We start from the raw sequence: 14,188 nt of genomic DNA on the forward strand, positions 1-14,188 counted from the left end.
CTTCCTTCCATTTGTGATCCGATCTTGATATTTATATAAAGACATAATTTCTAATTCATTTCCATTTGGGCACATCTTACATCAAGCATTATTGAACAAGTATCTTCAAAGTTCAAAATTATGTAGTAGCAAGCTACAACAATCTATATGCATATGTGTTTTCATGATTGATCCTTTTATGTCTTGTAATGTCATGTTGTTGCATCAACCCTTGAAGGTCTTATCTAAAGAGCATTACATCACCATTATCATCAAAAGGTAACATCTTTTCAATTCCACATTTCCTTTCAAATTTAGCCTCTACCCTACTAGGCATAAGCTTTCTTTCTTATCCATCATAGTTATAGTGGACATTAATTCCTACTCGAGGTCTAACTTAGACACACTCCTATACAACACAATGTTTTCCCTTTTTTTATGTGTATGTTATAGATTCAATAGCAGAAGGTGATAGAATTGTGCAAAGCAAACTGAGACATGTCGGACTTTAAACAAGCCAAAACCTTGAAAGACTAATTTGGTTAGCTCCATAGTTTGATGCTTTTTGACTAATTTTTAGAGGAAGTGATCTACAAAACATCCTAATTCAAGATCCCAAGCCTCGGTTTATAGGACACTTGTCTCGACTAAGGTGCCTTGCTCCATGGTTCTACTGTTTTTGGCCCAAATTTAAGATATTGGTTCCTTTTTGTATTCCATTTCTAGATGTATGATTTTGATTTGATTTCCACTTCTGTATCAATTTATTTATGTTAATTATAGTTTATTCTGCATCTTTTCTTATCTTAATCATATCCACTCACAATCAAACTAGAAGAGAACATAATTAAACATAGTATCCAACTCTCCTTTAGGATTGAAGTTAGATCTTGTTGATTATTCTCCTCCAATGAACATTTGGACATAGTGATTGACTAAGTTCTTGGTTTTCATTCTACGCTAAGACTCCTTCCACCATTTCTCTCTCACACACAAAAAAGATAGACAATGGTGGTGAATTGCATAAATAACAAAACTAATGGGCTAAAAATAATACATATTTATAGTGGAGTTCCACAAGATAATCTTGAAATTTTAGTTTCAAAACCTCCAAACAAGGAGAAGGATGCAAATATCTCTTCACACCATGGGGAGTTGTCTAAAGAGGTGAGTAAACTTGGATTTATTTGAATGCCACTTTTATTTAGTGTTATCTTTTTTTTGTTTAGACTTCCTTTCCCTATCTTCTCAAGTAGTTTTAAGGCACTCTCATGGTATTATTTAGAGCATAGAGGAAATAGAATATGTTTTCAAACAAGGTTCAAGATTTCAGATTAGTTATTCAATTGAAAGTTTCAATCCATGAAGGGAAAATTTGTTATTGTATAATAGTTATGCAAATCTTAATGAACTTGATAGCAACAATATGATTTTAGATATCTTTCATCAATATTTTTTATTTCATTAAAAATACTTTCTATTATGAGAATTGTAGAGTCACAACTTCATATTTCTTTAATTATAGATAAGTTTAATTCAAACACTAATAGCATGTCAAATAATTTTGAACTTATTAATGCAAAAGAAGAGTTCCATTGATCAATTTGAATCCCCAATGTACAAGGGTTGGGGTCCTTTTAAAAAAGCCCTCACCTATAATTTTAAAAAAATAGAAAAATGGACCCAAATTTAGTAAATAAATATATCAAAATTGTTTTTAAGACTAATTTTTTTATAGCAAGCTGATTTTCTATTTTTATCATGGTTAAATCCAACATCCACCAATATCAAACTAGGTTAAACTTGTGAGTGAAGGCTTAATTTAGAATAATATTTATGAATCTTCACCAAATATCAACACTATGTAGAGGAAAAGCCTTGTGATGCCTGCCGCTGCCCTAAGGCCGTCTGCTGCAGTCGTTGCGAAGCCTGCCGCCCTACGGCCTTCTGCTGTAGCCACCCAGCTTCGATCGGCTACGGATGTCGTCCCACCTCCTCTCCTGAATGCTGCACCCCCTGGCGTGGCTGCTGCTATTGGGGCCTTGGCGAAGGTTTATGCCCGTGCCTTGGCGGGGGGTCCGGGAGCTTCTACGCCTCTTGCCTCGGTTGCTGATGGTAATATGGTGGATGGCGATCTGGTGCATCCGACGCCCTCAGATATTGATCGGGTTGCCCATGGCTTGGGGCCTGTGGTTGTTACCGTGTGCAAACCCTTGGTTTTCAGGATGTCTATTGATACTAAAAAGGAGGTTATCCACAACTCCTCTGTGTTTGAATCTCATGGTCTGATTTGTAGGTTTCGGGGCTTTTGGCCTAGCCTCCCTTAGCTGCACACTTGGATTTCCCAAAACTGGGAACCGCTCTTAAAAGGTTTAGTTAACATTTTTCCTTCAGCCAAGGGTTTTTCATTGCTAAATTTGAATATGCTGAGGATAGATCGAAAATTTTAAGTATTAATCCTTTCAACTGGGAGGACAAATTTGTTTTGATGGTTAAACCCTAGTTCTTGGGTTTTAACCCATCTACTAATTCATTTAATGAGATTCCTATTTGGGTTAGGCTCCCTAACCTTCCCCTTCATCTATGGACGGACTCTCTACTAGAAGAAGTGGGGGAGGCTTTAGGCGAATTCCTAATGATTGATAAGGATTCTTTCCAAATTTATCATTCTACTTATGCTCGGATATTGGTTAACATGGATGTTTCTAAAGGGCTTCCAGCTAAGATAGAGATTGAATCTTCCTTGGGATCTTGGGTCCAACTACTCAACTTCGAGGGTATCCCCTTTAGATGTCGAAAGTGCTTCCAGACTAGACATGTTGTTGCACGGTGTGAAACTGATAAAAAGAAAAAGAATTTTTCTTAAAAAGAAAAAGAATTTTTCTTCTTGGTGGAAGGGTGCCTCCTCTGAACACTATTGTGTTAAAAAGAAAAGTTTTTCCCAAGTGGTTGTGCAGGTTCCTCAGACCAATGCTATTGTGCCTCTGGTTGCTACCTCTGTTTCTGGTGTAACTTTGCCTCGAGAGTGTGTGGATGCTTGTGGTGGCATCCTGACTAATCATTTGAAAAATGTTGGATCTTCTTCTTCGGTGGATGGACTTCCTGCTTCCCAGACTGTTGTTGGACCTTTGTCTGATTCTCCGACTTTTGTTGTCCCTGCATCTCTGGATGTTGGCTATGTTCCTCCTGGTGATGGGAGGTCCTCTATTCTAGACCCATCCTCTTGGCAAAATGTTGCTGCTAGGGTTGAGGAGGGATGGATTACTGTTAAAAGCAAAAAATCTAAATTGTCCCAATCCTCTTTTGATACGACTCTTCGATCCCACAAGGGCAAAATCTAAATAGAGTTCCACATAAGGTACTAGAGAAGATGACACCAAAGGAAGCATTCACTGGGAAGAAGCCAGATGTCAGTCACTTCAGGATCTTTGGGAGTTTGGCATATTGCCACATTCCTAAGGATACACGTACCAAGTTAGATTAGACTGCAGAAAAGGGGTACTTTGTGAGGTACAGTGAAACCTCAAAGGCATATCAGATATTTATTCCAGGGACCAGGAGGATTATAGTCAGGCGTGATGTCGAGTTCATGGAGGACAAGGCATTTAGAAGGTCCCAAGATTTGCCAACAGATGATCAGAGTGAGCAACCGATAGAAGCTCCAAGGATAGCTCAATCGAGTCAAGGGCAGCAAAGCTCAAGTACAGTTACCAGTACAAGCATAGGCTTAGGTAGTGAGAGTTCGCAGAGTATGGAGCAACTGGTGCAGCAGGAGATGCATAAAGAAGACATGGAGATTGATGTTTCATCCTCTACAGTTGGCAGTAGGAATCATGAGGTTCAGTCGACACAAAAGAATACTCAGGAGTCAGTGGGTACTCCTAGGAGGAGTAGTAGACAACGGAAAAAACCAGCCAGGTATGATGACTATGTAGCATTAGTTGGTTAGTTGGTAGATAGTGAACCTTCTAGCTATCAGGAGGCTGCACAACATCAGGTGTGGCAAGATGCAATGGTTGAGGAGTATGCATCAATAATGCAGAACGATGTGTGGGAAGTAGTTCCTAGACCAACAGATAGGGTTGTGGCAAGATCACGTTGGATCTATAAGATCAAGCACGATGCAGATGGTAGCATCAAGAAATAGAAGGCAAGGTTCGTGGCAAAGGGGTTCTCTCAGAAGGAGGGAATAGACTATGAGGAGACATTTGCTCTAGTGGCCAAGTATACTTCTATACGAGCTGTAATATCAATTTCAGCACAGATGGGATGGCAGATCCATCAAATGGATGTCAAGACAGCATTCCTAAATGGCGAGTTGAAAGAGGAGGTATACATAGAACAACCAGAGGGCTTTGTAGCACATAGTAAAGAGACCCACGTGTGTAGATTAAAGAAAGCTTTGTACGGACTCAAGCAGGCTCCTAGAGCGTGGTATGAACGCATTGATAGTTACTTGCAGGAAATGGGCTTTGTGAAGAGTGAGGCGAATGCTAACCTCTACTACTTGGTGGTTGTGGGTGAGATTCTCATTCTTGTCCTATATGTGGATGACTTGTTTCTAACTGGTTCACTAGGGCTCATAGAGGAGTGCAAGAGGGACCTTGTAGCGGAGTTCAAGATGAAAGATTTGGGACTTATGCACTACTTTCTAGGCATGGAGGTATGACAGACAAATGGAGATAGTTTCCTTGGGCAAGGGAAATATTGCATCGAAATCTTGAAGAGGTTCAAGATGGAAGATTGCAAAGCCATGTCTACACCTATGATCACAAATTGGAGGAAGGTAGACACATCCAGAGAGAAGGATGTAGATCCCACCTTATACAGACAGTTGATTGGTTCTCTCATGTATTTGGTCAATACCAGGCCAGATATAGCATTTGTAGTTAACTCTCTTAGTCAGTTCATGGTTGAGCCAAAGGGAGTGCATTGGACAGCGACAAAGCATGTGTTGCGTTATTTGCGAGGTACAATCGAGTACGAGATTAGATATGCTCGAGGTGAAGGAATCAGGTTGATGAGCTATATTGATGCAGATTGGGTAGGCAGTACAATAGACAAGAGAAACACTTCAGGGTGTTGTTTCAGTTTGGGATCAGGAGTTGTCTCTTGGTTCAGCAGGAAGCAGAAGTCTGTGGCTCTGAGTTCAGTAGAGTCAGAATACATAGTAGCTAGCATGGCGACATGTGAAGCTATATGGCTTCGGAAGTTGCTAGTAGCCTTGTTTGGTCAGAAGGTTGAGACTACGGTGATACACTACGACAATCAGAGTTGCATCAAGTTGACTGAGAATCCAGTGTTTCACGATAGATCGAAACATATAGACATCAGGTATCACTTCATTAGGGATTGTGTACAGAGGGGGATTGTTTAGCTACAGTACATACCTACAGAGGAGCAAGTAGCAGACATTCTAACAAAGGCATTGGGGAAGGTGAAATTCATCTTCTTCAAAGATAAGTTGGGTGTCGTGCAGAACAGCTTCCTCGCTAAGAGGGAGTGTTAATTATGGGTAGCTTGGACAACTGTTTGTCCTGACCCAGAAATAGCAGCATTAGGTATGGGTAGTTTGGACAGCTATTCGTCCTGACCCAGAAATTAGAAAATGGTTGTTTTTGTAAGATCCTATTGTTAGGATAAAAATAATTGTTATTTAATAGTGGCTCTTTTTAGGTGACACCTCATAGCCAAAATTAGTTATTGGTTATTGAGTTGTCTTAATCTCAGCCGTTGGTTTGAATTAATCTCGGTCATTGGTTTTCCAACAGAGTAGTATAAAAAGGGGTCATGGGTCATTTGGAAAACATGAAGTTTGTGAATTATTTGCAGATTTAGCAAATAGTCTTGCGGTGTTAGCAAGGGGCGCAGTGATAGCATTGGGGATAGTAGTGCAGGAATATCAATGGGAGAAATTGGGAGATTGACAGAGTTCTGCCAGTGAGAGGCAAGGAATTTTGTATCTCTTAATTTGTTGAAGTTAATATATTTCTCATCTGCAGTATTGGTTTTCCCTTCGGGGTTTTTCTAGGGACAACTGTTCGGAAATATCGTGTCATTGTGTTACATATTTCTTTCCGCCTATTTTTATTTGTGAAGTTGTAGTTGTGTTATTTTCCAATATTTGTTGATCAAATAATCTATTATAGATAGGTGGTTAATAATCAGTAACTGCAATAGAATTTTCACAAGAAGGTGAAGACTTATTAGTGAGATTTCCTCTTACATTGAAGAACTATCCAGGTAGATCCATTATTACAATCAGAACAATGTTGACCCACAAAAAAAGGTGGGTTAGTAAAAATACAATTAGAAAGAGCAACCTCATTAGGGACAACAACAATACTAGCAAAAACAATAGAAGAATCCTTGGCACCACTATGAACCTCAAAAACTTTTTCGAAAGCAAAATCAGTCTAGTAAACATCAATAGGAGAAATAGTATAAGAAACCAAAAATCTAGCATCAATCATTTTATTATCAAAAGTAGAATTCCTCTTTATGTTTTAGTGCACAATGATTATCTTGTAATATAGCTCAACATTATACGTTCCGTGAAACATGATGAGGCTAGCTACAAATGGCTAGTAAAAGAGGGCAAGAAAATTTATTTTCAAATATGAATCTTTGAAATTTAGGGATCATTTACATGCTCCTTAAAATTAACCTAGATTAGTCCCAAATCATGGAAATGATCTGCAAGATAAGGTGATGATCTAGAGGCAAGGAATGAAAGTATGGAAATTGATGTCGATGGGAGTGAAGTAGGGATGAATGAGTAATGAATGTTTGAGGATTAATACAAACAAGAATGAAAATGAAGATGTATAAGCATTGGGTGACAAGACAAGCCTAACACAAAAATATCTCTTTTGTCGATATATTATTAAATTAAGACATTCCCATCAAGATGTATACTTGACTAAAAGAAAATGACACGTATATACTATTATAATAATCTCCATATCAATAAAAATCTCACATTACTCAAGATTTTGCATTCAATCTAACCATTTCATGTTCAACCATGCTATTTTAATACCAATCAATCCTTGTTCCTGTATTCCATACCTAATACATTTGACTAACTTGCCTTGCCACAAGATTCTACATTCAATCTGACATTCGTCAAAGTTTACCTAAAATGCACTTACTGTTTCTTGTTTTTAAGTCACAAATAAGCACCATCGGCCGTTCAAAGGACAAAGACACATTGACGCACATTTTATCATTTTAGACTGTCAAAAAAGTGAACAGCCTCCCCAGTCGCCATATGTAGTTTAGATTTAATGTCATTTTGGTAAAGTTGCTTAGATGTTCTCTTGATTCAATTTGTATGCAATCGATGGAGAAGATACAACACAGGCATGTTGATATCCAAGGACTCAAATTACATGTTGCTGAGATTGGTTCAGGTATTTCTTTATCATCCAATTATGCTTTCTTACAATGGGCTTTCATTATTTTATAACAATAATGCATGGACTTGCTTCAACAAGGGTAACTGATGAAATTTGTGTACAGGTCCAGATGTTCTGCTATTGCATGGGTTTCCTGAAATCTGGTATACATGGCGTCATCAGATGATTGCGTTGGCGGATGCAGGATTTCATGCAATTGCTCCAGACTTCAGAGGCTATGGACTCTCTGACCAACCTTCTGAAATTGAAAAGGCCGGCTTTGTAGATCTTGTGGAAGACCTGATTGGTCTTCTTGATGCCTTTAGTATTCAGAAAGTAAGTACCCACAATTCTCTTCCTTGAATTCATATACTCTGTACTTGGATCTCCCAATTCAGATCCCAAACGCCTATTCTCTGAATTTATATGCATTTTGTATTTGGATCTCCCAATTCACAACCCAAAAGGCTATTCCCTGAATTTACAGGTATTTGTTGTGAGTAAGGACTTTGGAGCCATGGTCGCATATTTTCTCGATCTTCTGCACCCTGATCGAGTGAGAGGAATGGTAGTAATGGGTATGCCTTATAGAAGACCGGGTCCAGAATACTTTGCAATGGACAAGCTTCCACGAGGGTTTTATATCAGACATTGGCAGGTTTCTGTTTCGCTTCTTCCTGCTGTTAACCTACTACTAAACCTATATTGGCTTGTTTACTAATGGAAATATTTTGATAAGTTTTTTATGCACGCAGGAGCCTGGAAGGGGTTTGGCAGATTTTGGGCGTTTTGATGTAGAAACTGTAGTAAGGAATATATACACACTTTTCTCAAGAAGTGAACTGCCAGTGGCAGAGGAGGGTAAAGAGATCATGGACCTGTATGACCCTGCAACTCCATTGCCTGCTTGGTTTACTGAAGATGACCTCAAAATGTACTCAAGCTTATATGAGAAATCAGGATTTACTTTCCCTTTACAAGTTCCTTACATGGCTATGAAAAGGTAAAGCTAGAAACCGCTTTTTCATTACCCAATAAGTGTTTTCTACTATGGAAGGTTTACGGTCTGTATCTTGGTTTTTGATTTACAGAAACTGGGGAAAATTGGGGGAAATCACAGATTATACCATTCGAGCTCCCACCCTTCTGATCTTGGGCACCGAGGATTATTCTCTAAAATTTCCAGGGACAGAAACTTATCTTAGCGGGCAGGTGGTCAACGCTGATGTGCCCAACGTGGATATCAAATTGATTCCAGAAGGAGGCCATTTTGTTCAAGAGCAGTTCCCTGAGGAGATTAATAAGATTACCATTGGCTTTCTCAATGAGCATCTGCAATCTTGAATTCTGCATTGCTTTTTTAAAGTTATCATGGAGTTTTCTTGGTGATAGTTGTGAACAAGCTAATCGTAATTTAAATAATCAAATATTACAGCTGGAGTATGCCTGGTTTATGTTTACTGCATATTAGAGTTAACATGGAAGGTGATTAGATAGTACACCTTGAAAAATAATTCTATTTGGAATACTTGCATATGGAAGTTCCTTATACACCAAATTGATGTTTGGCTTGGGATGGATGACATAAAAATTTAGATTTATCCTCTTTTTTTCACAAATAATGGACTTACGCTTATTAAATGGGATGCACTCGGTAAAGAACTTGTTGTAACTACTTATTAAAAACCCTCACAGACATGATAAAGTGCAAAAACTATATCTAAGTAATAAAGAGGAAGACACCTAATTTAAGGTATGCATGCAGCATCAGACAACATAATAAAGCAGACTAGAGACATAATCAGCAAAACATCAAAGTAAACCTTGGCATCTAGTCTGCAATCCAATATCCATCATTTTTGGTGCTGGTATATGAACTTGTATTTCTAAGTAGAAAAGCTCTCTCTATATATGAGAATTGAGAAGCAGTTCTTCTCAGAACCTCTTAAACTCTTACATGAAAAATTCAGCAAGGATTTGCAGATTAAGGCAGAGTCAGGCCTGGCAAATCTGTCACACTTGAAAATAGAGGAAAAGTATTGATTTATTTTCGCCTCACTTTATCTCTTTGCAGAATGGTCACCTATTAAAAATTAAGTGGAGCAAACTGTGAATAATTTTGTTGTTTTCTCCTCGTTTTGTTTTAAAATAGATTCTAGATAGGTTGCATCATTGCGACATACTCTGTTGAGCATTTATTTTTTTCAAATGTTTTACAATAAAATAAATGGTGTTCGTCTTATTTTATGTAACTCTTTAGTTTGGTTTCAATATATTAAAAAAAAGAAATGGCACTTGAAAGTTCGTGTTAAAAGGGAAATAAGGATCACAGGTGAGAGAACGCCACATCATACGATGTATTTTAAGCTTTAATATTTATTGTAGGTACTTCTGTTTTCCTTATTTGAGAAAAAAATAAATAAATTCAAATGTCTTTTAATTTAAGCATTTTAACAATTGATGTTGCTGTTAATAGTTTGAAAATGGATATGAATGGTTCCGCTTTAAAATTGATCTTAGAAGTTTGTGTTGTATCGTTCCAAGCCTTTTGAAAATGATGATCATCATATACTACCACTTCCATGAATACAACAAACTTTAATTTCTTTAGGTGGTAGGCATTGTGTAACAACATGGGAACTCTCGCATACCCACCACTATCATTCTCCAGAACATCATCTGTGTTACTCTCCCTCTTTCTCTTCCTACCGGTTGTTTCCTTCTGGAAAACATATTGCAGGTACTCTGACTCATCATGTTGCTTTGTTGACACTATATTCCACATCTACTCAGCTCATTAAAAACACATTTGAGAAGAATATTTCTGCAGGTTTCCTTGTTTGTCACGGTAATGCACCCATGGTTCAATTTCAAACCCTATTCCTCCTATTCAATATACACACAAAAATCCATCAGTCAATTTTCTTAGGAGAGCATACATGATAAAAATCAAAGAAGAATTTGCAGACAAGAAATAAATTCACTTACTTCTATAGAAGTACAGACACAGTTGCAGTGGGGTATGGAGGGAGGGAGGGAGAGAAGAAGAGAAAGAGGGATGAGGTATGGAGGAAGGGAGAAGGGGAGAGAGGGAGAGAGAGAGGTATGGGGTATGGAGGAAGGAGAGAGAGAGAGAGAGAGAGAGAGAGAGAGAGAGAGAGAGGAGGGGGGAGGGAGAGGAAGAGAGATTGAATCCAGGACACAATATGACCCTAACAATATCTAAGGGGTCATAGGGTGTCTTAAGGGGTCATATGACACTATATTATCCCTTAGCACATCATAGGACCTATAAAGACACCAAATAGTGTCCTAAGGGGTCATAGAACACCATATGACCCTTTAGAACACCATATGGTGTTGTTATGGGTCATTGGTGTCTCGAGGGGTCATATGGCATCTTATGACCCCTTAGGACACCATATGGTGTTGGTATGGGTCGTATGGTGTCTTAAGGGGTCATATGGTGTCCTAAGGGGTCACAGGACACCATATGACCTCTTAGGAAACAATATGACCTCTAATAACACCTAAGGGGTTATATGGTGGGCTAATAAAATGATATATTAAATTTAAAGTTATGAATAGAACATCATACAATATAACATCAGTAGTTTAGTTTTGATATAGCTAAGTTAGACTATTGTCAACATAAGAGAGACTCCAAGCGAACAAACAATGAGGCTTTGCTAAAAAGCAAGTGTAAGAGCTTGACCTAACCCTAAGAGTACTGCCTAAGTTCTAAAACATATGATGCTTTTAAATTTGCAGTGTTATAGGACTGATCTCGATTGTGACTATAGGAATTACACACTTGATTTCTTTCATGGGTATGTACCGTTCCAAGCCTTTTGACAAGTGATGATCATCATATACTACCACTACCATGCATACAACAAACTTTAATTTCTTTAGGTGATAGGCATTGTGTAACAACATGGGAACTCTCGCATACCCACCTCTATCATTCTCTAGGACATCATCTATGTTACTCTCCCTCTTTCTCTTCCTATCGGTTGTTTCCTTCTAAAAAATATATTGCAGGTACTTTGACTCATCATGTTGCTTTTTTGACACTATTTTCCATATTTGCTCTACTCATTAAAAACACATTCAAGAAGAATATTGCTGCAGGTTTCGTTGTTTGTCACGATAATGCACCTGTGGTTCAATTTCATACCCTATTCCTCCTATTCAACATACACACACAAATCCATTAGTCAATTTTCTTAGGAGAGCATACATGATAAAAATCAAAGAGGAAGTTGCAGACAAGAAATAAATTCACTTACTTCTATAGAAGTGCAGACACAGTTGCACTGAGGTATGGAGGGAGGGGGGGAGAGAAGAAGAGAAATAGGGATGGGGTATGGAGGAAGGGAGAAGGGGAGAGGGGGAGAGAGAGGGATGGTGTATGGAGGAAGGGATAAGGGGAGAGAGGGAGGGATGGGGTATGGAGGAAGGGAGAAGGGGAGAGAGGGAGGGAGAGAGAGAGAGAGAGAGAGGGATGGGGTATGGAGGAAGGGAGAAGGGGAGAGAGGTAGAGAGAGAGAGAGAGAGAGAGAGAGAGAGAGAGAGAGAGAGACATTGTATGTGCTTAAGAGAGGGAGACAATACACTTATATGTGTATATATATACTTAATATACTATATATATATATATATATATATTATGTATTATATGTATATACACATATTATATATACAATATCATATTATACACACACCCAAAATTTAAACAAACTTAATGAGTATGCGCTATTTATAGTAAAAATAGCGCGTACGCACTGTTTATAGTAAAAAGAGCGCGTACGCGCTTCTTACACCATAAGTACCCCATAGGCGCTTTTTATACCATAAGTACCCTGTACGCGCTTTTGATTGTTTAGGCTTGGAAATAGGCCTGGATGACAAAACTACGGTTTGGAAGTTTGATTTCCCTCCATTTCTCTCATTTTTGACGTGTTTTATTTTATCAACTTGGTTTATCGATTTTGTCATCATCAGGTTTACACTGAACATCAAGTGGGTATTTCTATAATTGCCACCATATTTTCACCCATCTTCTGATCTTTCTAACCATATAATTTTTTAAAAATTTGAACAACAATAACATATTATTATTGAATTTATTTTACCAGTGTCTCCATAGTTCTCACAGACATAGGTGCAGCATTTTTTTAATAACTTTTGATATACTTATCCAAATTGTAAAAAATTATATATTATTGTAGTGCACTTGATTCTTTACAATTTAAAAAAAAAATTGTATTTTTTGATTTGTTTAGTGCAACTTATGCTTCGCACATGAACAGGTACCTAATTTTCAGGATGTGCTTGATTGGAAAAATTTAAAAAAAAATACTCAACAAAAAATTACAAAAAAATACACATCTTCTAATGCTCACTCTTAACTATCTTTCTGCCAAAGGATTTGTCAAAATACTAAATCTAACTATGACTTTTTTGAAGCACACGTCAGACACTATGTTATGTTTTTCAGAAAAAATCAAGGTCTATTTTTTATGCGTGAAGGATTTGATCCCCTTAATCTTATCCAATTTTGAAAAGTTTAGTAGTTTGGAAACTAGATTTAGAGTACTACAATATTTTTTCTTTGATTATCTTCATATCTTGAGTGGATGATTTTCAAATTTTTCCTCCAAGTTTAGGTTCACCTGATTTCAAAAAAGAAAAGAAAAGAAAAAAAATAAGTGTCCACTTATACCCCCTTTTTTGACATGCCATCTTTGTGCACTTACCCCAAAGATTGGGGCAGATAAGGCACATGACAAATTAGCTGAGGCATAGGTTGGTGGACCAAGTGGTGACATTGGTCCACAGGAGGCACCCATAAAGGACAGAAGTCATGCATGATAGGAGACCGAGAAAAAGGAAGAGGAAAAAAAGGAGGAACAGATCAAAGGGAAAGCTAAAGTAATAGAAACTCCAATCCTCATGGCAATTGACACTTCAAAAATACAAAGCCAAGGGAAATTTCCTCAATTTAACATCAGTTTTGACAAGCCTTTCAATTAAATGTCTCTGGCTGAAAGGATGATTGTTGCTACTACTCTCCAAGCTCAAGCTAGTCAGGAGTTAGCATAGTTTGAGTCAAAAGAAAAGAAGCTTATTGTGAAATCTGTTAAAGTTTTAGAACATGTGGTACCAGAATTGCAACTTGATGCTAATGTAAGTTCATCTTGTAAGCTCCAAACATTGATTGATCACATATCTTCTCAATTTGATTCTTTGACCAAGGCATCAGCTAGGTAGGCTTTGGAAAAAATCAAAGATGCAAGAATACAAACATTTTTGCAAATGATTGATAGGGATAACACCTAGCTAGAAAAGGAATTGAATTTAATTAATGAGGCCTTACTGGAAGGTGGTAAGATTTATAAGTCTTGTCAAATTTTGATAAATTTTTCTACTGAAATAGACAAGCAGATAGATAATTGCAAAGGTCAGTTAGCTTAGATTTGCCAAGCTTATGTGTCTATGGTTAACTTGACTAGAAATATTGAAGGTCAAATTTTGACTCTTATGGGACAGATTGGTGATCTGGAGAGAGAGAGAGAGAGAGAGAGAGAGAGAGAGAGAGAGAGAGAGAGAGAGAGAGAGAGAGAGAGAGAGAGAGAGAGAAGGACAAGATGCAAAGAAGGGCAGTTGAACTCCAGAACCTAAATGGTCCCCGGTTAGACACCTTGGTATGCCATAAGATGGAATGTCTTCAAAATATGTGTTAGGAGACTCCAACTGAGTTGTATGCAATAGAATTCTATGCTTATGTTTTGAACAATTTTGTT

The 14,188-nt window shown here is 37.8% G+C and overlaps 1 protein-coding gene across 1 annotated transcript; it reads left to right on the forward strand.

Moving 5' to 3' along the window:
• Positions 1 to 7,165: 7,165 nt before the first annotated feature.
• LOC131857342 (uncharacterized) lies at positions 7,166 to 8,930 on the forward strand. The gene is made up of 5 exons (XM_059209765.1): positions 7,166 to 7,394; positions 7,504 to 7,715; positions 7,867 to 8,037; positions 8,135 to 8,382; positions 8,471 to 8,930. The coding sequence occupies exons 1-5, from the start codon at positions 7,316 to 7,318 to the stop codon at positions 8,721 to 8,723; spliced, it is 963 nt and encodes a 320-aa protein (XP_059065748.1). The 5' UTR covers positions 7,166 to 7,315; the 3' UTR covers positions 8,724 to 8,930.
• Positions 8,931 to 14,188: the final 5,258 nt, after the last annotated feature.

Source organism: Cryptomeria japonica, chromosome 8 (assembly GCF_030272615.1).
Source record: "Cryptomeria japonica chromosome 8, Sugi_1.0, whole genome shotgun sequence".
NCBI classification, from domain to species: Eukaryota; Viridiplantae; Streptophyta; class Pinopsida; order Cupressales; family Cupressaceae; genus Cryptomeria; species Cryptomeria japonica.